This window comes from Schistocerca serialis, chromosome 3, assembly GCF_023864345.2.
Source record: "Schistocerca serialis cubense isolate TAMUIC-IGC-003099 chromosome 3, iqSchSeri2.2, whole genome shotgun sequence".
NCBI classification, from domain to species: domain Eukaryota; kingdom Metazoa; phylum Arthropoda; class Insecta; order Orthoptera; family Acrididae; genus Schistocerca; species Schistocerca serialis.
In genome coordinates, this window is record NC_064640.1 from 444,229,404 (window position 1) to 444,256,404 (window position 27,001).

A 27,001-nucleotide genomic window follows, 5' to 3' on the forward strand; every position below is an offset into this window, starting at 1 on the left:
TCTCCTGGGGTCGTGACCATATCCTTTGGTCCCTAGACAGTTGGAACACTGTGACATGGTCAGATGAGTCCCAATTTCAGTTTGTAAGAGCTGATGGTACAGTTCAAGTGTGGCACAGACCCCACAAAGCCATGGACCCAAGTTGTCAACAACGCACTGTGCAAGCTGATGTTGGCTCCATAATGGCATGGGCTCTGTTTACATGGAATGGATTGCATCCTCTGGTCCAACTGAACCAATCATTGACTGGAAATGGTTATGTTCAGTTACTTGGAGGCCATTTGCAGCCAGCCATTCATGCACTTCATGTTCCCAAACAATGATGCAATTTTTAGGGATGACAATGCAGCAATTCACCAAGCCACAATTGTTCACAATTAATTTGAAGAACATTATGGACAATTGAAGTGAACAATTTCGCCACACAGTTTACCCAACATGATTCCATCGAACATTTATGTGGCATAATTGAGAAGTCAGTTTGTGAACAAAATCCTGCACTGACAACACTTTTGCAATTATGGATGGCTATAGAGGCGGCAAGGCTGAATATTTCTGCAGGGGACTTCCAGTGGCTTGTTCAGTATATGCCACATCCAGCTGCAGCACTGTGCCAGGCGAAAGGAGGTCCGGCATGATATTATTAGGTATCCCATGACTTTTGTCACCTCAGCGTATTACTACAACTATATTCCAACTAAAAAATTAGTTTTTGTTACAAGCCAAAGATTATCTGGTATTTGTTGTATCAAAGAATCAAATAAGTGGCAGCATTTGCCAGGCAATTACAAGTAGTTGGAGGTGTGACAAAAAGTCTCGAGGAAGCAGCCTGCCTCTGACAGTTATGTATGTAGCATGTAACTTCAGTTCATCTTTACAACTTGATGTACCTGACATCTGATGATGGATTATACTGAAATACATAATATTAAGTCATTCATTCTCATTCACCAGCTGATGACATTTTAGCTAGTGATTTATTCAGCATTTATAGAGTAATGTTCCAATTATAATTTCAAGTAGAGTCTACAACTCAATGGCACTGATGGTACAGTTGCCAAGTGACCTTTAACTCATGTGATTTTAATAGCTGCTTCATTCGTGTTGGTGAAGAACTGATATGCTGCGTAGTAGAGGTGCATCATGCATTATGGTCACAACGTGACAGAGCCAGACCAGGAGTATGCCAAAAGACTTGAGCTCCTGCAACTTATTGTAATATCTTATAATACTCTATGTACATTTGCCAGTTCTCTCATCAATAGCTGAAGTATGGCCTACCTGTAATGTACAGAAAGTCTTGTAACAGCTCACAGTAGCATCACAAATGCCAGTAACATGAAACTACAATATTTACTTGTACCATAATTATTGATGTATGTGCTTAATTTCACAGTTTTCCAATGACTCTTTTTTTGCGGGGGAGGGGAGAAGAGGAGACAGAACAGCTTCAGAAATTCAGTCTCAACTGCTATTTTTGAGAGAACAAAATAAACATTCCAGAATGAGATTTTCACTCTGCAGCAGAGTGCGCGCTGATATGAAACTTCCTGGCAGATTAAAACTGTGTGCTGTACCGAGACTCCAACTTGGGACATTGCTCTAGAGCATTTACCTGCAAAAGGCAAAGGTCCCGAGTTTGAGTCTCAGTATGGCACACAATTTTAATCTGCCAGGAAGTTTCAAAATAAGCATTAGTACAATATCTGCAGCAAGGAAAACATTTCCCAATTCATGCAGTCACATACGGCTTGATACAAACTTAGACAGCTAGCATCATGACTTACATTTGTTACAGAAAAAAGAGAAATACAGTATTAATTTTCTCTGAGCACCTTTATAAAAGAAACTATGTCGAACGCTCATTAAATATGAACACAGTTTATAGTCCCGTCACTGGCATTTAATCTTGCGTTTAAAAAGTGATGGCTTGAGCTCTTAATCATACAGTACTTTCCAGTGTAATAAGTTTCACTACAGTATATACCTGTAGTTCATCACAGTAGTATTAACCATCCATTATTTAATCTTTCTTTTACACTGTTTCTGTATTTCAGGTACCCTACTAATAATGGCAATTTTGTTTAAAGGTAAAAGTGACATATTTGATAAAGATTAGTTGCACTTATACTTTATGGTGACTGACAATAGTGAAGACTGAAATGAGGATATAAACACAACACTGATTTGAAAAAAAGATTCAGCTGTTTGTTATTTGACCTACATTGTCACTGAGTTTATAAAATAAACAAAACTACAGAATCTTTGCAATAGTCCTATAGTATACAGCACTGAAGATTAACTTTTCATATCAAATTATTTTAGTGCACGAGTTATGAAATATCATGCAATACATAAACTGCATTTCTTTCAGTACTCATTTATTTTTCAACAAGTCAGTTTCAGAGTTCTCATAAAATGTAAAAACTTTTATACAGCTGAAACATTCAACAATTAAATAATTATATTCTGTGTACATTTTCCTGTTTTTTGGGTAGTTTAATACTGAAGAATAATGACAGCACAATTGTAACTGAAGTCTTTGTAAGGAGATATTTCAGATAGCACATTAAATAAAAAGCTCGCCACACAAAAATTGGTCACCTTCATCTTAATAATCCAATGCCTTCATGCAAATCAGTAACACCTGTGACTCAGTATCATAAGGATGGTACATATTCCTGAACCTATAAGGTATCAATGTTCAACAAACGTGCCACAACACTCACAGGTAAGCCAGACTGCAAGGTTGCCATTTGTGATATTTGGCACATAGTTCCAGAATTTCAGATGTGCCACCACTGCTCAGTGTTCCTCGTGCCAAACAGGCTATGCCCAAAGGGAGACATGGCTGGTAACTTTCAGGTTGTTCACAATGGATGTCATATTACATAATGACAACAGCCCTCAAATGGCAATTTCGTTCACACTGCACAAAATATCAGCATCATGCCACATAGCCCAGTTCTGAACAGTGAAATTTAGGTTATGGAGAACTATCCACCTTCTGAAAAGTCATGAGATAGTCTCAGAATTAAGTAACTAGCCTAAATGATAGCAGTCACATTTATGTAAGACAAAACAAAGCCCCTCCCAGAAGTCAACCAACCTAAGACTAAACAAAACTTACAATGAATGTTTTCGACAAAGCTTATGTGATAAATTCTACACACTTTAGGGGACTGAAACCAACAGAATAGGTCTTAAAAACACGGTGAGACATCAACCCTAAAATATTAACTGTGAAAATTTATACAAGTGTTCATAACAGTATCCTTTTACTTTATCCTTTGCATCTTATTTTCTTCTAACAGTCAAATATAGGCTTGTTTTACATTATTTTCCCTTCTGTCTGTTAGTGCTAAAACACTGTGATGAAGATCGCTTTGCAGGATGTTTATTTATGATTTTATTTAGACATAGGTGGACTTTTTAATAGGCTATGTATAGTAAAATCTAAATAAGATTCCTTTTTCAATAATTAGGACTATCTATTAGAAAAAAACATTCACTCCTCATAAAACATGTGTCCAAGGGCTGTGGAGAGGTGGGGGCAAGCAAAGTTTAAGAAGTACAAAATCCACATCTTAATATAAGTAAGTGCTTGTTCATGTTTGCTATGATTGGCAAAGAAAGAACATAGCAAGTGGTAGTTTATGTTAAACTTGTTTTCACTATAAATACAATGTCTTCTTATACCCCTAGAGATAAAGGAAGTCTCAGGAAACAACATAAATAAATGTGTACCTCAAATCACAACTAATGTGCTTTCCAGCTTATACACCATGTCTCTCATAATCACAAATGTCTTCATACTACTTCTGCTTCACACCAACTGACAGATAAGGCTACTCTTCACCCATATGGGGCTAATATTCATAAAAAGAGAACCTCCTATTACTGCTACTTAGTGCTGTTTCAGGAAACTTACATGTATAGTAACACACAATACTAGTTTTCCAATACTGCATAAAAGCACAAAGTTACACATCAGGTTCCATTATAAAACAGTAAAAATCTAAATGATACATGTAACTCTTCAGGCTTTCCCGGAGATCTAATGACATCCTGAGTTGTCGGGTGTTCTGCCGGATATCAGCATCGTACTTGCACGATATTTTGGTCACGTAGCTCGTGACCTTCATCAGGTGCGACCCGAGACTGCTTATCTAATTATAATTTAGATTATGATTTCTATTGTTAGTACACAACTACACACTGATCTTGCCAAAAGCCGAGAAGCGATTCTTCTTAGTGTTGTAGCTCCCTGGGTCACTCTGGGATGCTTTCTGGGTTCTCCGGTGCACTCTGGGATGCTCTCTGAGTTCTTCTTTGCACTCTGGGATGCTCTCTGGGATTCTCAGTGTACTGTATTATCTTCTGAGCATTGTTGTATTCTTGCAAGTACGACGCTGATATCCGGCAGAACACCCGACAACCCAAGATGTCGTAAATGATACATGTTTACCATAGACTTCCTTTGGTTTTGGGCCTATTTTAAGTTGACATACATAGTCTAAACTAGTTATGGCAATACATATTTACTGTGCAAGTGTGAATGAAATAATGGAGATTTCACATACGTAAGTGCAGTGAAAATAGGTTAACATCAGATCTAGGCAAAGAACCAAGGAGTCATGTGATCCACTGTCCCAACAATATAAAGACATTATTCTACAGAATCATGAAGTTTCAGCTGTTGGCATCCCTTTCCATTATATTGACAGTTGGTGTTAATTAATGTTGTGCTTCTGGGTGTTCAGCCAAGTTGTTGTTTCCAGTTTATGTGCAATATTTCGACAACCAGGTGCTTCGAATTGTGCTGTTGGGTGTACTCACAGCATGGACTCCAACCAGACTGAACTTTCGTTGGTCTCATGTGGCTGTTTACAGCCGAGTTTGTTAATGTTGCCCACTAAACCCTCTGATGCTCTTTTGTTTTTCAGAGCCTGCTCATGTGTTCTGTGAAATGCACATTATCTCAGCATTTCCCAGCTACAGCTGATGTGACACATGGTGAGATCTTAATAAATTGAGTTCCTGACCCCAAACTTTATTTAAACTGAAATCTCCATCCCTGTTTATTAGGTTTTCTGACATGTTTATTTATTGTACATAAAATAACTCAGCTAAATGTCTAGAAGCACACCACCAATCAATCAAACCATGAAAACCTGAGAGGTTGGTGTGATTGACTCCATTTGATATACATTAGGTATGTTCTGACATGACATTTTATTATATGACCTGACGTCCACTGTGAATCAAACTTTGCAGTCCTCATTAAGATAATGTACAAACAAGAAAACCTGGTTGTCTGGGAGCTTTGTGTTGTAATTCTGTTTCAAGATATCTAGAAAGAAACATTTTAGCTTACTGAGCAGTGTCATACAGGTTTACCAATATGTAGCAGACACAGGCTACTCTTGAGTTGTAATGAACACAATGTCAAGTTGAGATATAGGCAAAAGAGTGATTCATTTGAACAGATACAATTGCAGTCCTCCACATCTTTGTTGCTATATCTTCACCCACTGCAAAAGAAGCAACACTGTTGGTGGAAGAGAGCAAAGGCCTCTTGCTCAAAACAATGTTTCAAATGTTCATACATGGTGACTTCACACAGTGTGTTTGTTCACAAAAAGGTTGAGAAGGATTTGTGTTGATGTCCTGCACATACTTCCAGCTCATTGCAAAGATTTCTAGCCTCAAACCAGAACACAACCAATCAGTCCCAGTTCACCATGATTTCATTTTACGACGATCAGTCCCAGTGCACCATGATAGTATTTTGGCTGCAAGTCTGATGTGAATCCCATATAGATTAGTATGTCTGCTACATACTGGTAAACCTCTAAGACATTGTGCTGTGGTACACTTTCTTTAGAGGACGACTTTTCACATGTTGACTTTGACACACTAGGTGATTAATGTTTTTGTCTGGTGAGCTTACTGAGAATCTATGGTGGAAATCACAAGCTTCTAATAAAATGTCCATACATTTTTTTGTACCAATTATGTCACATTTAAAATAACAATTTTACTCTGAAGAAAGTGCCAATTAATGGCTTTTTGCCATTATGAGACAAAAAACATCAAAAGCCCACTTCTCTTGTCCAAAGTTACATCCCATAATCCAAAACACTTGAGCAAAACATATTCCAGTAATACTGGAAAAGATAATATACTCAATTTGCAACATACCTATCTTCACCACAAGAAACAAAGAAAACTGTAACATATCTCAATGTTCAGATTGCCTGGCGTGCAGCCTTCCCAGTTACATAATGGTTACAGGAGTCTATGTATTAATAGATCATCCCACATTCAAAAATACTATTTTTTTTCAAAAAATAAAATAAGCTAATGCTGAAGTCCAGTTAAACAAATATATCAGAAATATATTAACTCATAAAATGAAATGACATCTTGCTGGCAGATGAGCACATCTCTTAAGTCCACAGAAACCAATGAATAAACTAAGAGAAGCCTCTTATAACAACAACATTTCTGTCAACATAAACAAACAAAAATTCACATTTACAGTAGGGTGAATTGTGTTTCTCAATTATCACTTTACCCATCATCAAATCTCCTACATATAAAGTACTACGACTTTTCATTTTCATAGCAGTAGATGCAGTGTATGTACTAACACTGTATTAACAGATGAAAATGCAGTAATAGTATAAGATATAAAGTGCATCTTGAATAACAGCTCTGGTACAATTACAGAGGATACTTACAAAAACATCTTGACATATACAGTTGCATTGACTAGGTATGCTTACTGCAGGACTTCTAACACACACAGAAGTCATCTGCTTTCGAGGATATTATGATGCTTGCTTGTGATAGAACTATCATTATCTTTTCTATCACATGAAATGTGAGTAAGAACACTGTCTGGATGTCTCGCAAAAGTACTGTCTGTGAATGGTTTCTTACACACACAACAGTAACTGCAAAACAAAGTATTTGTTACTCTGAGTTGTAAGAAATAACAATATCAATAACTTAATTTTTTGTACAAATTTTATGCAAGGGCTTTGGTTCATATCTACTTAACTAAAAGCCTCTATTCACTGTAATCTGTGGCATTTATAATCACAACAGTACTTTGTAACACACAAAAGAGGAGTTACATTAGGGGGAACCAAAACTAATATCCATCCGTTGACATATGGTACTTCAGTGTAGAGTAATTCCACAACAGTTTTATGACGTAAACACAGGGTTCAAGGAGGGGTGTAAAATTAGGGCTACAGATATTTATGTATGTGAATATTAAATGCATCTCTGCCATCCTTTGAAATTTCTAAATATTTTGTTGTTCTACTGCATGATCAAAGTTGTCTAATAATTATGGTTTACACAATATGAAATAAAGTAGTACATTGGTTGGCTAATAAGTAACAAGTATACTGCAATTAAAATTTATGATGATGCAAAGTCAAGTAAATGTATATTTTTTAGCATTTCAGGAAATATTATTACTCACCTTGTCTCCTGCAATACACATGATGTTCGTTCTACATCATATCTTGCAAATGCTTTACATAAATTTTCACCACGTGCTAGTGATGATTCCACCTTTCTCATGCGATACTAGAAGGAAAAACAAAATATTTTTAGTTTGCTTTTGAAATAAAACCACACACACACACACACACACACACACACACACACACACACACACAGACAGAGAGAGAGAGAGAGAGAGAGAGAGAGAGAGAGAGAGAGAGAGAGAGAGAGAGAACTAACCTTGTGCATAGAACCTCTTATGCTGGATGTAAGAAACATTTCAACACCAGCAATAGACCATGCAGATGGGATTGTCTGTAAAACCTGGGTAGCATCGAAGTCGACAGCTCTTGTACACAACAATTCTATTGCATTAACTGCAAATTCTTCCCTCTTTGGAGACCTAAAAGCATTAGATTATAAAAAGGTAAGTGGATTATGAGTTCAACGGCAAATTTTAATAGAATGCATGACATACTAATACTCCGTCTACAGACTGAGTAACCTAACATTTTCATCGCAAATATCATTTGGTATAGCAAAGGTTCTAATAAACTTTTGCTATCTTGTTGAGGTCACAAAAGGCTTATATATTGATGATCAATATGCTTTAACCTTATTAATCACCAAGATAAAGACATCAACTTCATTTTTTACCCAAATAGAACTACCTTACTTTTTAACTCCACAATATCACTTAATTTTACTCTACAAGAAAAATTATGCCACTTTTATGAGCAAAATTTTTATTGACGCATTCTCTAGTTGGTTTTGTAGTTTTCACTCACCAGCGGCACACGTGATTGTGACAGAAAATTTAAAAGAATCCATCTCAGTCCCAAGATCATCTAGGGGTATACATGTTAACTCAAACAGAGCTCCACATACCAGGGCAAGCGTTCAACACCCATCCACACCCATTGGTATGTAACTCACTTTTAGTTGGATTATGTTTTAAAATTGAGGTTTGTACCATACTCACAATCTGGGCTTACTCCCAGGGAAATAGAATGTTCAGTGATGTCAAGCAGTGGTCACTAAGTCATGTGGAGTATTTAATATAGATGTCTGGCAGTGCTAAACAGCACCCAACTAGCAGAGTTCCCTTACAGGTGTGCTAGTTGGCACGATTCCTGGGATGTGGAGAGTTTATTGAATAATACAGACATGAAGAAAATTACCTCCACTTGCTGTGATTATTGCAAAGTGCACTCAACACACATAATTCATGAAACTATAATTTTGCCATCACGAGACATGAGTCTCTCTCTCTCTCTCTCTCTCTCTCTCTCTCTCTCTCTCTCTCACGTGACCAACTCAGTTAACCTAACCACAGTACACAATCACCTCACTTCTGGGAAACATTTTCTGTGGTTTCTCTCAGCTATCTTCATATTCCATCAGAATATTCCTTTTTAAGGTTCTGTAGCCCAATCAGTAAAAATGGAGCCTTTACATAATCACTCTGTTGCCCATCATAAGAACCCTCTGACTTTGGATTGATATGTGAGTGATATAAAACACAACATTCAAGGAAGACAAAACATACCTCTCAAAATTATGAAGCACTTGAATAAACAAGAATGAGATACTTTAATATTAAATTTTATATCCAAAAAGGAATAGTTAAAATACTTCAGATGTCTATGGACTGATAATGAAGGAGAGGCAGAAATAACCACCAATACTATCAACTCTGTAGATCTGGTAACAATGGAAGAACTACAAAATGTGGTCAAACAAACGAAACAGAAAAAGTCAACTGGCTCTGATAATATCTGATAACAATGGAAGAGCTGCAAAATGTGATAAAAAAAAAAAGTCAACTGGCAGTTATAGTATAAACATGGAGCTGATTATATATGGATCTGATCATCCAAAGCATAGACTCTTAAATTTTATGAACGTTTGCTGGCTGAACGGACATATGCCAAACGAATGGAATGAAGCTTTGGTATGCCCTATTTACAAGAAAGGCAATAAATTACAATGCATAAATTACCAAGGAATAAGTCTGCTAAATTCCTGCCACAAACTGTATGCTGAAATTATAAACAAGAGATCTGTACCAATAATCGAAGTGCATATGTTAGAGGTGCAACATGTTTTTAGAACAGGTAAATCATGTGTTGGTTGTCCTTTCACTTTGGCACAAGTAACTGAGAAAATAAGGGAATTTAGATTGCTACAGGATGTATATATAGCCACATCAGTTGCACAAAATTTTTGTCAAACTGACCACGGTTTTGACTGCATAGGGCACTCTTCATCAGAATAGTAACAAGCAATATTTTGACAAAAATTTTGTGCAACTAACATGGCTATATACACATCCTGTAACAAAATAACGTACGGTTGCTGGATCTCAGCCAATAAAAATGTTTGGAATTTAGATTGCCGACTTACCATGTTTTTACTGACTATGAAAAGATGTTTGACAAGGTAAATGCTATGGAAATCACTTAAGAAATTGGGAGTTGCAGCATATCTGATTACAGCAATTCAGTCATTATATAATAATAATAATAATAATAATAATAATGATCCATACTGTCCAAAATGGGACAGAATCTGCCAATATCAATCAAGAAGTCAGACAAGGCCACCCACTGTCCTCCACTCTTTTTAATGTTTACATTGATTAAATAAAACATTAAGAAGTGATAATTTTAGTTGTATGATGATGCTATTTGCTGATGATTTGATTATAATTGGAAAATCTGAAGAAAGGTTCAAATTTCAGTAGACAAATTGAGTCAAATTGCTGCTAAATACTGACAGAGAAAATCAACAGATGGAACAAAAGTGATGCAATTTCAAGAACTGAAACTCACAAGAGCCAAAATTGTTATAGATGCAAAAATAACTGAACAAGTAATAGGATTTAAATATTTATGATGCAGCTTTAAAACTTCCCAACTCAGATAACGCAGAGCTCAAACTGGCCAGATTCAGACATTTTTGTGGAACTATACAATGTACATCAAAATATAAACAAACATTAAACTCTTTCCAGAAACAGCATAGCCTTTGCTTCTGTATGGCAGTGAATGTTAGAACCTAACATCTAATCAACTGCGATGAATCGAATTATCAGCAATGAAGTTCCTGTGTTTTGTAGCAGGATATTCATTGCTGGACCATAAAAGAAATGCCATTATTAGAGAAGAACTAAATGTTACAAACATAACTGAAAAATATCATCTGAACTGGAAAGACTGTGCCAAACATATGTCTAATGATAGAATAACTAAATTGGCAACACAACATAACCCAACTGGCAAGAGGAGCACTGAACATCTATTAAAAAGATGGCATGAACAGTTCTGAGGCGAAACAGGTCAAAAGGCCCAACCCATGAAGACAACAATGATGATGATGATGATGATGATGATGATGATGATATCTTCAGCCTCCCCATTACTTTGAGGATGGAACGCCACTGTGTTGGTAGATTTCCTGGAATTTCTTTGAAGTAAATTATGGTCCATTGTCTGAGATGATGACTTTGGGAAGAGCTTCAATGGAGGAGTATTTTGACTAGCACCTTCAATATAGCTTCAATGGTTGTAGACAACATTGGGATTACACATGGAAAATTTGAAATAGCTTCAGTGATGATCAGTCATGTGTTTGAAGAATGCTCCAGCAAAGTTCAGACAGATAACATTTCCATGGCTGAATTTGTAGCACCATGGTGCAAAACACTGAGGCAGCAGTGTGGCCTCATGTGTAGTGCACTGGGGCCAGTTGTGAACTATGACTTCCAAATCATCATAGATGGCAGCGGACCAGTATGCACAGTGTCACAGTGGGATGGATTTAATAGCTGCAAAACTTTCTGCTGGGGCACAGTAGGAACCATTACACACATAATTTCTATTTCTGTGGTGAAAAGGGGAATGCTATAAAGCCTTCAAAAATGGTGTTGATTGGTGAAGAATGGATGTGCAGATGCTGACAATAGCACGCATGCAAACCACCCATGCCGTACAGAGATTAAAACTGTTGATACAAAGGGGTAAAGCCTGTACTGCTTTGGCACCTGTTGTTGCAGCATGTAGAAAATCATCATGGATTTATCAGAATTACTCTTTTATGCAGAGGTACAAGATCTCTTTCTCATTGAATGATGCATAGGACCCACATGGAAGGAAAAATAATATGTCTGCATTTGCATACTGTTCAGTACTGTGATAGTGAGTCTTTTAGTAGTAGATGCTTAAATATAAGGCCCAATGTTGCAATCTCTGACCCGCGCATTCAGATAGGTTGTTGCATAGACCAAAAGTCATCACAACAGCTTTGGGGTCTGTGAAGCATTGAAAACAGGGGCCACTAATTTACTGCCAAAACTTAGTGACAGCAAACATTATACCAAGTGACTCTCTCAATCTAAGTTCATTTGTGTTGTGCCTCTATTAAAGTTTTGGAGATGAATGTGATTGGATGTCCCATGTCATTTACACAGCAATGAAAAATAATAGAACTGATGCTGTACTCTGACATACCCACTGCAGTCATAGCTGGGTGATTTGCCATGAAATGTACTAAGCACAGCAGAGTCCACGGCCTTATTTCGGTGCTTGGAAAGTTTGCTTACACACTGCAAGCCACTCAAAATTAACTTCTCTTCATTGAAGTTGATTTAATGGGTATGCAATCTGAGCTGCGCTGGGGATCAATTTGTCAGAAAACTTAACCTTCTCCAAAATGGACTGCAGCCGTAAAGAGCTGGTAGATCATTTTATATGGTCCACAGCACTGAGATGATGACATGATGACCTGTCAGTGTAATGACTTATTTCATGAGGAAATTGTCCAGGTATTCAATGCAGTTTTGTAACCCCCACTCCACCCAACGCACACACACACACACACACACACACACACACACACACACACACACACAGAGAGAGAGAGAGAGAGAGAGAGAGAGAGAGAGAGAGAGAGAGAGAGAGAGTTGCAGGTTACAGTGAAAGACAGCAGCCTGCAGATAAAAATAAATAAATAAAAAACATAACGTGAAGATTTTTTGAATGTCTCTGATAATTTGTTTCAGAAAGAAGGTGCTTATAGTGACATAATTCAAAAGGTGCACTCAGAACAATAAGATGAGACGTTAAGTCCAGCAGAAGTTGTAGGTAAGCATCTGCCTGTACCATAGTAAAGTATTTCCCCGATTCCAGCTTTGGATGCAGCTCCTCATGCCACAGGATATGACACGAATTGATGATGGCTTGAATATTAATGGTGGCCTTAAAATCCCCACATAGGTGCAATCCACCCAAAGTTTTTCTGACCTTATCACCATGACAAGTGTAGCCCAAGGGCTAGCGGTGATGGATTCAATTACTTCAAATGCCTGGAAGCGGTAAAGTTCAGCTTTAAGAATAGGTTTAAGCTTGAAGAGTTCTGCTCCCACAGAAAGAAATTTGGAGATTATTGTGTGTTTTTTCTCAAATTCACAGTAATCTCCAATTTAGGGCTAGGGCATCATTAGTGGAGCCCAACCAAGATTCAAAAAGGAATGCATATTTTCAACAGCTCTCCTAAATATTTTTTTTATGGAATGATGTCAGACACCAAGTTAATAAGGTCCGAGATATAGAAACCAAAGAGCAAAAATGCATCTAGTCCAAACATATCTGCAGCTGCTGGGGTCTCAATAAGTATCAGATCCAAGGGGCCTCGGACCTTTTGGTATGTCACTTGTGCAACAATCATGCCTTGCATGACAATGGTTTGTTTGTGATATGCAACAAGCTTAAGAGGTGCGTACCACTGTAGTGAGCAAACCATGCCATTCTACATCTTGAGATTAATGAGAGAAATGACTGCACCTGTATCACTCTGGAAATGCACCTGCTGCTTGTTAATTTCAAGTTGCAGAAAAAAAAAATTGCACAGGAGTATCTGATTCTGGACACATCATTGGTGTAATAGCATGGACATCCACTGGCATGTCAACGTCATGGGCTCGTGGTTTACCTTTACAAGCTTCCACCATGTCAACCTAGGCAGGTTTTGATGCAGTATGAGCATTGGGATTTGCGGTGGTCCTAGAAAAAGATCTGGAAAAACTGGATACACACTCCAATGCTGGGAAGTACAATAGTATTTCCTTAACTGCCATGTCCATCAGACAGTGGTTCATGTTTGTTGCCTGTAAAGAGAGAAAACTGTTGACAACTGGGGACATGTGACTGGGGTTGTGCTGGCATGCAAGGTGTCAGTTGAATGCCAGTAACTTCATATGGACTGGGACACTCTGGTAGATGCAAGTTGACCAAGTGCACCATTTCAAAAGCAGGAGTAGTCTGGAGGACTTCTGCTAATCAGGGGATAGAAAGCTTAAGTGTATTTCACCAAATCTCTGGGTCATGAGCAAATCTGGACAACAATGTCCTATTTAAGAGAACCTGCTTAAGATTTCTAATAGCCATCACATGTTAAATCACAACCTGACTTAATCCTTTTAGATTGATGATGTATGGACAAAAGAATTTATTTCTGTGTCAGGAATATAGTTGCAAGCAGGAAGCCACCATATGGGTCTGAACATGGTAATGACTACACAAAAGGTTAAAAATTTTATCAAATGTCAGCACTAACAGATTGATGAGTGGAGAGAAATTCCGTATGAGCTGTAGATTTTGAGAATGGAGTAAGAAAGAGAGATTTTTGAGCTTATGGGTCCAGTACCTGGTACCCTTGAAGATGGTGAGGAAGCCATTTCTCATAACTGTCCCAGTCCTCCTTATCTTCCAGGAAGGATCTGAATAATGGTGGTAGCTCTGTTGGTTGCATGGACAAACTTCTGGGGAACACTTGTAATAGTTGGTGCTGTTGCAGGAATGGCAGTAATGTGTGTAGTTGCTCTTGGTGCTGTTTTTGGAAAATGTGCAGTTTGGTACTGGCAACATTCACTTATCTTCTCCAACTGTTTCTCTTGCTTCTCAAAATGTTTCCCCTTCTTCTCAAGATACCGCAAAAACTGGATCCATGGTGATGCACTCTGGAACTTCTATTGCACAACAGAGTTCGAAGCAACTTGTCAACAATTTTGTATTTTGACCATTACAAATTCATACATACACAATTCCACCTCTAGTTGATTTCTTAACAATGACTGATCTGTCTTTCAATGCCAGCCAATTATTCCATCCAGTCCACAACCAACATCCACAATGAAAATGCACAACAAATTCAAGTATACAATTCATCAGAGCCCTAAACAACAACCAAGTCACTGTCAATAATCCAACCCTATGCATAACTGTCTGGCATCCTTGGCGTGAGCTAAACTGCTGGCCTATGGCAGTGAAGCACTGTTTATCTCAGCAATGGGTTGCATGGCTACTGATGTGTGGCTGAGGTACTCTTAACATTTCTTGGTGGCACCTCCCGTTACTGCATAACAGTGTGCTGCTTTCAAAATTGTATTTGACTAATTGTTCAATAACTTCGTTATAAGTTCACAACTCTCCATGGCAAATACATTTATATTTATTCTGTGCAAGTGAGATGAGCACCGGCTCTACAACTGACAGCAAAATGAGTATTCTAGCTGTTCTGTTCAAAGTTTTGATCCATACTGTTCAAGGGCAGTTGGTGGACCACCTGAGCATCTTAAACTTTTAAGGTAAGTCTCAATCAGGTTTTTGTAACAGCAATCATATGTACAGGATGTTGTCAACTTTAAAACATGGTTCTTTAAAGATTAACAAGCTCAGTCTTTGACACCAGCAAGCCAAAGTAGTTCAAGAACCACCTTACAGACAGATAAAACAGTATTCTGTGAACTTAAGTCATCTTTGAAGCATATTATTTTCTAAATTGCACAGACCACTGTTACTGCTCTATTATTTCACCTGTATATTAGCAACTTTATCTGCTATGTATACATCATGTAAATTAAGTTCATTTATCAATCATCTTCAGTTTTACTGAAACACAAGCCTAGGGATACCTCTTTACTCATATCATACATCACTATTGACTTTTGACCATTATCAAATAGCATGCAAAATCCAACCCTTCTCAGCTACAGCCTCCTGCCCTTGGGGCAAGCAATTCCTTTGATTATCAAGGATACAAAACCCACATTCACTAACTCACGAATAATGTTGTACAGGTCTCAGTATAATTGTGAACTTTTCAATAGATGAAATGAGTGAAGAACTAGTGAAGTTAAGCTAGACTATAATGTTTGCTTTGTGGGGCAGTCATCAAGTGCCTGTACAAAGTCCCAATTTTTACACAGTCCAATCTAGCCACTATAACAAATGATGATGATGATGATGATGATGATATGCTGAGGACAACACAAACACCCAGTCGCCAGGCAGAGAAAATCCCCAACCCAGCTCGGAATCGAACCTGGGACCCTGTGATCCAGAGGCTGCAACGCTAACCACTAGACCACAAGCTGCAAACAAAGTTAAGCTAGGCCAACAGCTAACTTCTTTGTTGTTAGTCCGTTTATGTTATTCAAGAAGGGGATGCCCACATTCTAGAACATTTAAATTTATTGTAAAAAAATCTTAATTAGCAGAAAAGTTTCAGATTTTCCAGTTTACATCCAGCTGTTATGTATATATAGTAAAACCTTCACATTTCTATAACTAAACTGATAATCCTTTACATAAAACAGCTACCTACACACAAAAACTGAGGCTTATATTACATTACTTCTTGTAGTACTGCCAATGATTTGTCATATTACACTCCATTTAATGGTAAGAAGCAGTACCAGAATCCATATTAAGTTAAGAAGTATGACTAATGTGCCAATCTCAAATAATTTTCCTATAGGAACTTAGAAAAAATTTAAAAATGTGGTTGGTTGGAGATTTGAACTCTACCCCCTCGAAATGGAAGTGCAGTGACTCAACAGCTGTGCCATTTTCCTCAGTTGAAATAATGAAATGGTGGGACATATAAACAGAAATTACTTCATACTTAACATTGTGGCAAATTTGACACATTTAGGAATACACAAGACCATGTGCAAAAATAATAATCTCTTACTTAAAGATACTAATATCCGCTTTTTGTCCAGTATTTACAGGTGTGATTTTATTTTTTCCTCCTACGTACCATTTTCTTCTTTTATTACTTTCTTTCTGCTCTCTATATTACCCTCTTGCGTCCTTTTTTCTGTATCTTTATGTAATACTTTTGTCCACATATTACTTTGTTCTTTGTATTAACTTTTTCTCTCTTTCGATGTAACTAGTGCACTATGGACAATGTAACTTTAAACGTAATAACCTTTTTGCCATTATAATTATATTTTGGCTCTTTTAATTAATTAATATTTTTATTCTTACATTTCATCATATAACAGTGTACTGCCACATTTGCTTTAAATTACAATTAATATCATATATGCAATGTCCAATGCAATTACGATCACATATGGCTTGACATAAAATGAGGTCTCATGACTCATGCCTTACCAAATAAAATAACAGTATAAAAAAACAATAATTACTACATCTGCAAGTAGCTGGATATCGGTGCACATGTTGGAGCTCCTGAAGAAATGGAGGAAGCCACCAGGCTGGAGACGTGCCTGTGATAAAGATATCCAGACTAACCATAGGCAAGCAAAACACGACAGTGAGACTGTGGGCAAAGCAATAGACCAGGACAGAGATAAGGACAAGGACAAACAATCTAGACAACAACAAGGTGCTACGTGAAGCCTCCACCACAATGATGATGACAAGGAGCAGAGCAGTGGAGAGAGAAATCCGAAATGCAACTAAAAAGAGTAACCAGGTAACAAGTGAGGTAATTATCAAGCAATCCTAGTACAGCAAAGAAAGAACCAACAATTTCTAGCATGGGCACTGAACTGACCAGCCATGCACTGGGTGGCTGCATGTATACTGACCACACTGAACACTATTGGCCACCGTATTCATGTGGCAACATGGTGGCGCTCTCACTCTATGAGCACAGCGCTGTGTGGGCATGGTGGCCCCTAACGACCATCTAAATCGTCGCCCTCTGAGAGGCATTCAAAATCCGCCGCGCCCGATAGCAGATCCCTCCCCCCCTTAAACAAACACGTACAGGCAGAAACATACTGGATGGTGAGAGTGGTCGTGGTGTCCATCATGACATTGCTGAAGGTGATGGCACCAGAGGGTCCCAGTGCTCCTTTATCATCACTGAAAGGTGGAAATGACAGAAGATGTTTTGGGGAGCCAGTGGCAAAAGGCGCTCAGACCTGGTGCAATTGAGCCTTGTGTACTCAGAGTTTGTTCACCAGAAGCTGCTGTTGCAGAATTAACTTTGCTGTTGCTCCAGAAGGCAAACCAGTTGGGCATCCATGTTACTAAATAACATCCTTTTTCCAGATTGCCAATGCTATATCCGTGGGTAGCTGGATATTGGTATTGGTGTGTGTGTGTGTGTGTGTGTGTGTGTGTGTGTGTGTGTGTGTGTGTGTGTGAATTCCGTAAGAAATGAAGAAATGGAGGAAGCTGCCAGGCAGGAGAGTAAACCAAACTAACAGAAGGTGAGTGAAACACAAGAGAGAGATTGCAGTCAAAACAACAGATCAGGACAAGAACAAGGTCAAGCAACACAGATTACAATGAGGTGCTACGTGGAGCCTTCACCACAACAATGATTACAAGGCCCAGACAGTGGAGAGAGAAATCCAAAATGTGACCAAAGAAAGTAACCAGGTGACCAACAAAGTAACTATAAAGCAATCCCAGTACAGCGTAGATAGAACCAACAATACCAAGCACAAGCACTGAACTGATGAGCTGTAATTGTGCAGCTGCCTAAATACCAGCGGCATGGAGTGCTACCAGCTGCTTTATTCATGTGGCGAGACAGTGGTGCTCTCACCATGTGAGCACAGCACTGTGTGGTTGTGGTGCCCATAATGACTAAATCTATCTCCTCTGACGGGCATTCAAACTCTGCAGTGCCCGATACCAGACGTAGGAAATATTTTTAATCAACATAAACCAGGGACCTCGCCACTGGTGGAGAGGCTTGCGTGTCTCAACAATACAGATAGCTGTACCATAGGTGCAACCACAATGGAGGAGTATCTGTTGAGAGGCTAGACAAACATGTGGTTCCTGAAGAGAGGCAGCAGGCTTTTCAGTAATTGCAGGGGCAAACAGTCTGGATGACTGACTGATCTGGCCTTATAACATCAAACAAACTGTGCTGTGCTGGTACTGCAAACAGCTGAAAGCACGGGAAATCTACAGTCATAATTTTTCCCTGAGGGCATACAGCTCTACTGTATGGTTAAATTATTATGGCATCATTTTGGGTAAAATATTCTGGAGATAAAATGCTCCCTCATTCAGATCTATGAGCAGGGAATACCCAGGAGGACATTGTTATCAGGAGAACCAAAACCAACATTCTACAGATCAGAGTGTGAAATGTTAGATCCCTTAATCAAGTAGGTAGATTAGGAAATTTAACAGGGAAATGGATGGTTTAAAGCCAGATATAGTGGCAGTTAGTGAATTTCAGTGACAGGAGGAACAGGGCTTCTGGTCAGGTGAATACAGGGTTATATATACAAAATCAAATAGGGGTAATGCAGGAATAGGTTTCATAATGAATAAAAAAAGGGACTGTGGATAAGCTATTATGAACAACATACTGAACGCATTATTATAGCCAAAATAGACATGAAGGCCACACCCACCCCTGAAGTACAAGTTTATATGCCAACTAGATCCACGGATGATGAAGACATTGAAGAAATAGATGCTGAAATAAAACAAATTATTCAGATAGTTAAAGGAGATGAATGTTTAACAGTCATGAGGGACTGGAATTCATTAGTAGGAAAAGGAAGAGGAGGAAAAATAGTAGGTGAATACAGACTGGAGGAAAGGAATAAAACAGGAAGCCGCCTGGTAGAATTTTGCACAGATCATAACTTAATTATAGCTAACACTTTGTTTAAGAATCATGAAAGATGGTTGTACACATGGAATAGACCTAGAGACAACAGAAGGTTTCAGACTGATTATACACACATAAAAAAAAAGTTTTGCATCACCCCAGTTCCCAGAACTCCTGAAGATAGATGTTGACTGTGGATACTGTATCACAGAGACAGTCCCCTTGACTGTTCAGAGATGTCACTAAACCCACCCAAACATGTAAACAACCATGCATGAGCAGTGCCTACTAGACGGAGGGGATCCAACAGCTGATCAGTTCCAGTCATGTGGAACATGGCTCGTGTTGTCTGTAGTTCAACCATGCCTAGACGGTCAATACATCTACATCTACATCTACATCCATACTCCGCAAGCCACCTGACGGTGTGTGGCAGAGGGTACCTTGAGTACCTCTATCGGTTCTCCCTTCTATTCCAGTCTCGTATTGTTCGTGGAAAGAAGGATTGTCGGTATGCCTCTGTGTGGGCTCTAATCTCTCTGATTTTATCCTCATGGTCTCTTCGCGAGATATACGTAGGAGGGAGCAATATACTGCTTGACTCTTCCGTGAAGGTATGTTCTCGAAACTTTGACAAAAGCCCGTACCGAGGTACTGAGCGTCTCTCCTGCAGAGTCTTCCACTGGAGTTTATCTATCATCTCCGTAACGCTTTCGCGATTACTAAATGATCCTGTAACGAAGCGTGCTGCTCTCCGTTGGATCTTCTCTATCTCTTCTATCAACCCTATCTATACGGATCCCACACTGCTGAGCAGTATTCAAGCAGTGGGCGAACAAGTGTACTGTAACCTACTTCCTTTGTTTTCGGATTGCATTTCCTTAGGATTCTTCCAATGAATCTCAGTCTGGCATCTGCTTTACCGACGATCAACATTATATGATCATTCCATTTTAAATCACTCCTAATGCGTACTCCCAGATAATTTATGGTATTAACTGCTTCCAGTTGCTGACCTGCTATTTTGTAGCTAAATGATAAAGGATCTATCTTTCTGTGTATTCGCAGCACATTACACTTGTCTACATTGAGATTCAATTGCCTTTCCCTGCACCATGCGTCAATTCGCTGCAGATGTCTTGTGACAGCCAGAGCGAGAGCACCAGCAGCAGCGAGTACTGTTTGTATAAAGCGTTTATTTTGCATTTTGTTTACGACCTTCCACTAAGGAAGGGATTCTATTTGTGTTTATCTGCTCTGCATAGTAACTAACAGTTCTTAATAAAACTTTACGTAGTTTTCGTGTTAGATTTCTTAGTGTTTTCTTGATCGTTTAGAACAGAAAGCGCCCTAAACCGTCTTTTGTTTGTTTCGCGGCCGTTAGCCACTAGTCACTTGAATCAGCAGTTGTCTTGTGACAGCCAGAGCGAGAGCACCAGCAGCAGCGAGTACTGTTTGTATAAAGCGTTTTTGTACTTATTTGCTGCGCTTAGCTTTTAAATAGTTTTTCTGGGAAAACCTAGCGTAGTTTTCGCGTCTCGTATTTCAGTGAGTGTTTCTTGATTATCAGAGTAGCTCATCAGAAGATTATCTTGGGAATTTGTCACCGTATAGAGTAGGGTAAACATAGTCATGTGTAGGGACTGTGGTTGTTGTGAGCGGACGCAAGGAGAATTGGCCACTCTTCGGGGGCAGGTGGAGGCTTTGTCTGTTAGGCTCATCGAGCTCGAGGCGCAGGCGTCGGCTCGTAGTGGCGTTGGGGCAACTGTGGTGAGACCTATGCCTACTTCGGTGGCCTTGGAATCACATGGAACCCCTGATGTCGCTGCGTCTTCCGGCAGTGAGCATCTTACCGGTCAGCCATCACTCCAGGGTGAATGGCGGACAGTGGTGGGCTTGCGCGTGCCTTGCCGAAAGGCGAAGGTGGGATCTGGCCGCGTGGCAGCTGCCTTACCCCTTTCCAACAGGTACGGGGTGCTTCCTAGTGGTGATGACATCGTTTCCGAGCCACCACAGGATGCCTCGCCTGTTGGGCCAGTGGCCGATTCTCCGGCAAGGTCCCGACAGTCACAGAGGGCGGGCCTATTAGTTATAGGGAGCTCCAACGTTAGGCGGGTTATGGAGCCCCTCAGGAAAATAGCGGGTAGGTCGGGGAAGAATGCCAGTGTGCACTCTGTGTGCTTGCCGGGGGGTCTCGTCCGTAATGTGGAGGAGGCCCTTCCGGCAGCTATTGAACGCACTGGGTGTGACCGGCTGCAGATAGTAGCACATGTCGGAACGAATGACGCCTGCCGCTTGGGTTCTGAGGCCATCCTTGGTTCCTTCCGGCGGCTGGCTGATTTGGTGAAGACAACCAGCATCGCACGCGGAGTGCAAGCTGAGCTTAATATCTGCAGCATAGTGCCCAGAGTCGATCGCGGTCCTCTGGTTTGGAGCCGTGTGGAGGGTCTAAACCAGAGGCTCAGACGACTCTGCGACTATAATGGTTGCAAATTCATCGACCTCCGTTATTGGGTGGAGAACTGTAGGGCCCCCCTAGACAGGTCAGGCGTGCACTACACACCGGAAGCAGCTACTAGGGTAGCAGAGTACGTGTGGCGTGCACACGGGGGTTTTTTAGGTTAGATGGATCCCCCCTTGGGCGAAACGATAAAATACCTGACGGCTTACCAGAGAGGACATTATCATCGTTGATAAAGAACGTCCGTCCTCAGAGACCAAAAACAGGAAAAGTTAACATAATATTGGTAAACTGCAGGAGTATCCAGGGCAAGGTTCCTGAATTAGTATCTCTTATTGAAGGAAATAGTGCGCATATAGTATTAGGAACGGAAAGTTGGTTAAAACCGGAAGTGAACAGTAACGAAATCCTAGACACAGAATGGAATATATACCGCAAGGATAGGATAAACGCCAATGGTGGAGGAGTATTTATAGCAGTAAAGAATTCAATAATATCCAGTGAAGTTATTAGCGAATGCGAATGTGAAATAATCTGGGTTAAGTATCAAAGGTGGGTCAGATATGATAGTCGGATGCTTCTATAGACCACCTGCATCAGCAACCGTAGTAGTTGAGCGCCTCAGAGAGAACCTGCAGAACGTCGTGAAGAAGTTTCGTGATCATACTATTGTAATAGGGGGAGACTTCAATCTACCAGGTATAGAATGGGATAGTCACACAATCAGAACTGGAGCCAGGGACAGAGACTCTTGTGACATTATCCTGACTGCCTTGTCCGAGAATTACTTCGAGCAGATAGTTAGAGAACCAACTCGTGAAGCTAACGTTTTAGACCTCATAGCAACAAATAGACCGGAACTTTTCGACTCCGTGAATGTAGAAGAGGGTATCAGTGATCATAAGTCAATGGTTGCATCAATGACTACAAGTGTAATAAGAAATGCCAAGAAAGGAAGGAAAATATATTTGCTTAACAAGAGTGATAGGGCACAAATCGCAGAATATCTGAGTGACCACCATCAAACGTTCATTTCTGAGGAAGAGGATGTGGAACAAAAATGGAAAAAATTCAGAAACATCGTCCAGTACGCCTTAGATAAGTTCGTACCGACTAAGGTCCAAAGCGAGGGGAAAGATCCACCGTGGTATAAGAATCATGTACGAAAGGTACTACGGAAACAAAGAAAGCTTCATCATAGGTTTAAGAGTAGTCGAATCATAGCTGATAAGGAAAAGCTGAACGAAGCGAAAAAGAGCGTAAAGAGAGCAATGAGAGAAGCATTCAACGAATTCGAACATAAAACATTGGCAAACAATCTAAACAAGAACCCTAAAAAGTTTTGGTCATATGTAAAATCGGTAAGCGGATCTAAATCCCCTATTCAGTCACTCGTTGACCACGATGGCACCGAAACAGAGGACGACCGAAGAAAGGCAGAAATACTGAATTCAGTGTTCCGAAACTGTTTCACTGCGGAAAATCGTAACACGGTCCCTGACTTCAGCCGTCGCACGGACGCCAAAATGGAAAATATTGAAATAAACGATATCGGAATTGAAAAACAACTGCTATCACTTAGTAGCGGAAAAGCATCCGGACCAGACGAGATACCCTTAAGATTCTACAGTGATTATGCTAAAGAACTTGCCCCCTTTCTATCAGCAATTTATCGTAGATCGCTGGAAGAACGTAAAGTACCTAGCGACTGGAAGAAAGCGCAGGTCGTTCCCATTTTCAAGAAGGGTCATAAATCAGATGCGAATAATTATAGGCCTATTTCGCTTACGTCAATCTGTTGTAGAATAATGGAACATGTTTTGTGTTCTCGTATTATGACGTTCTTAGATAATACAAATCTCCTTCATCATAACCAACATGGATTCCGCAAACAGAGATCATGTGAAACTCAGCTCGCCCTATTTGCCCAAGAAATTCACAGTGCCGTAGACACTGGCGAGCAGATTGATGCCGTATTCCTGGACTTCAGGAAGGCATTTGATACGGTTCCGCACTTACGTTTAGTGAAAAAAATACAAGCTTACGGAATATCGGACCAGGTTTGTGATTGGATTCAGGATTTCCTAGAAGAAAGAACACAACATGTCATTCTTAACGGTTCAAAATCTGCAGATGTAGAGGTAATTTCAGGAGTACCGCAGGGAAGCGTGATAGGACCTTTATTGTTTACAATATACATAAATGACTTAGTTGACAACATCGGTAGCTCCGTGAGGCTATTTGCAGATGACACGGTTGTCTACAAGAAAGTAGCAACATCAGAAGACTCGTACGTACTCCAGGAGGACCTGCAGAGGATTAATGCATGGTGCGACAGCTGGCAGCTTTCCCTAAACGTAGATAAATGTAATATAATGCGCATACATACGGGCAGAAATCCATTCCAGTACGATTATGCCATAGGTGGTAAATCATTGGAAGCGGTAACGACCGTAAAATACTTAGGAGTTACTATCCGGAGCGATCTGAAGTGGAATGATCACATAAAACAAATAGTGGGAAAAGCAGGCGCCAGGTTGAGATTCATAGGAAGAATTCTAAGAAAATGTGACTCATCGACGAAAGAAGTAGCTTACAAAACGCTTGTTCGTCCGATTCTTGAGTATTGCTCATCAGTATGGGACCCTTACCAGGTTGGATTAATAGAAGAGATAGACATGATCCAGCGAAAAGCAGCGCGATTCGTCATGGGGACATTTAGTCAGCGCGAGAGCGTTACGGAGATGCTGAACAAGCTCCAGTGGCGGACACTTCAAGAAAGGCGTTACGCAATACGGAGAGGTTTATTATCGAAATTACGAGAGAGCATATTCCGGGAAGAGATGGGCAACATATTACTACCGCCCACATATATCTCGCGTAATGATCACAACGAAAATATCCGAGAAATTAGAGCAAATACGGAGACTTACAAGCAAACGTTCTTCCCACGCACAATTCGTGAATGGAACGGGGAAGGGGGGATCAGATAGTGGTACAATAAGTACCCTCCGCCACACGCCGTAAGGTGGCTCGCGGAGTATAGATGTAGATGTAGATCCTCCTGCATTTCAGTACAATTTTCCATTGTTACAACCTCTCGATACATCACAGCATCATCTGCAAAAAGCCTCAGTGAACTTCCGATGTCATCCACAAGGTTTGATTGCATCCGCATTGTTACTTTGTGTCAGGAAGGGCTCTCAACAAGGGAAGTGTCCAGGTGTCTCAGAGTAAACCAAAGCGATGTTGTTCGAACATGGAGGAGAGACAGAGAGACAGGAACTGTCGATGACATGCATCACTCAGGCCGCCCAAGGGCTACTGCTGCAGTGGATGACCGCTACCTACTGATTATGGCTTGGAGGAACCCTGACAGCAATGCCACCACGTTGAGTAACGCTTTCTGTGCAGCCACAGGATGTCATGTTATGACTGAAACTGTGCGCAATAGGCTGCATGATGCGCTACTTCACTCCCGACGTACGTGGCAAGGTCCATCTTTGCAACCATGACATCATGCAGAGTGGTACAGATGGGCCCAGCAATATGCCGAATGGACCGCTCAGGATTGGCATCACATTCTCTTCACCGGTGAGTGTTGCATATGCCTTCAACCAGACAATTGTCAGAGACGTGTTTGGAGGCAACCTTGTCAGGCTGAATGCCTTAGACACACAGTCCAGTGAGTGCAGCAAGGTGGAGGTTCCCTGCTGTTTCAGCCTGGCATTATATGGAGCTGATGTACAATGCTGGTGGTCATGGAAGGCACCGAAATGGTTGTACGATACTTGAATGCTATCCTACGACCGATAGTGCAACCCTATCGAACAAGCCTGGGATAGACTGAAAAGGGCTGCTTATGGACTATGTGACCCACCAACCACTCTGAGGGATCTACACCGAATCATCAATGAAGAGTGGGACAATCTGGGCCAACAGTGCCTTGATGAGCTCGGGGATAGTATGCCACAATGAATACATGCATGCATCAATGTAGGAGGACATGCTACAGGGTATCAGAGGTACCGGTGTGTACAGGAATATGGACCATCACCACTGAAGGTCTTGCTGTATGGTGGTACAACATGCAATGTGTGGTTTTCATGAGCAATAAATGGGGCAGAAATGATCCTTATGTTGATCTTTATTCCAATTTTCTGTACAGGTTCCAGAACTCTTAGAACCCAGGTGATGCAAAACTTTTTTTATTTGTGTATAATGGGAAGACAGAGATTTGTGGAACAGATTTTAAATTGTAAGACATTTCTGTGGGCAGATGTGGACTCTAATTACAATTATTGGTTATTAACTGAAGATTAAAATTGAAGAAACTGCAAAAAAAGTAGGAATTTAAGGAGATAGGACCTGAATAAACTGAAAGAACCAGTGGTTGTAGAGTGTTTCAGAGGGAACATCAGGGAATGATTGACAAGAACAGGGGAAAGGAATACAGTAGAAGAAGAATGGGTCGCTCTGAGAGATGAAATAGCTGCAGACGATCAAGTAATTAAAAAGATGAGGGCTAGAAGAGATCCCTGGGTAACACAAGGGATACTGAATTTAATTAATCAAAGGAGAAAATATAAAAATGCAGAAAATAAAGCAGGCAAAAAGGAATCCAAACGTCCAAAAAATGAGATTGATAGGAAGTTCAAAATGGCTAAGCAGGAATGGCTAGAGGAAAACTGTAAGGATTTAGAAGCAGACATCACTAGGGAAAAGACAGATGCTACCTACAGGAAAATTAAAGAGACCTTTGGAGAAAAGAGAACCTACTGTACAAATATCAATAGCTCAGTTGGAAAACCAGTCCTAAGCAAAGAAAGGAAAGCAGAAAGGTGGAAGGAGTATATAGAGGGTCTATACAAGGGAGATGTACATGAGGGAAATATTAAATACATAGATGAAGATGAGATGGGAGATATGATACTTCGTGAAGAATTTGACATAGCACTGAAAGACCCAAGTCAAAACAAGACCCTGGGAGTAGACAACATTCCATTCGAACTATTGATAGCCTTGCGAGAGCCAGCCATGACAAAAGTCTTCCATCTGGTGAGAAAGATGTACGAGACACACGAAATACCATCACACTTCAAGAAGAATACA

General features: G+C 40.1%; 1 protein-coding gene across 1 annotated transcript in view; it reads right to left on the reverse strand.

Moving 5' to 3' along the window:
• Window positions 1-6,375: 6,375 nt before the first annotated feature.
• Window positions 6,376-27,001, reverse strand: part of LOC126470339 (transforming growth factor-beta receptor-associated protein 1-like) — a 176,046-nt gene continuing 155,420 nt past the window's right edge. Inside the window, exons 13-15 of the mRNA XM_050098127.1 lie at window positions 7,765-7,927; window positions 7,502-7,608; window positions 6,376-6,962 (exon numbers count right to left, since the gene is read on the reverse strand). Of these exons, the coding sequence (XP_049954084.1) occupies window positions 6,818-6,962; window positions 7,502-7,608; window positions 7,765-7,927 (415 nt within the window). The 3' untranslated portion in view covers window positions 6,376-6,817. The remainder of the gene's footprint in view (window positions 6,963-7,501; window positions 7,609-7,764; window positions 7,928-27,001) is intronic.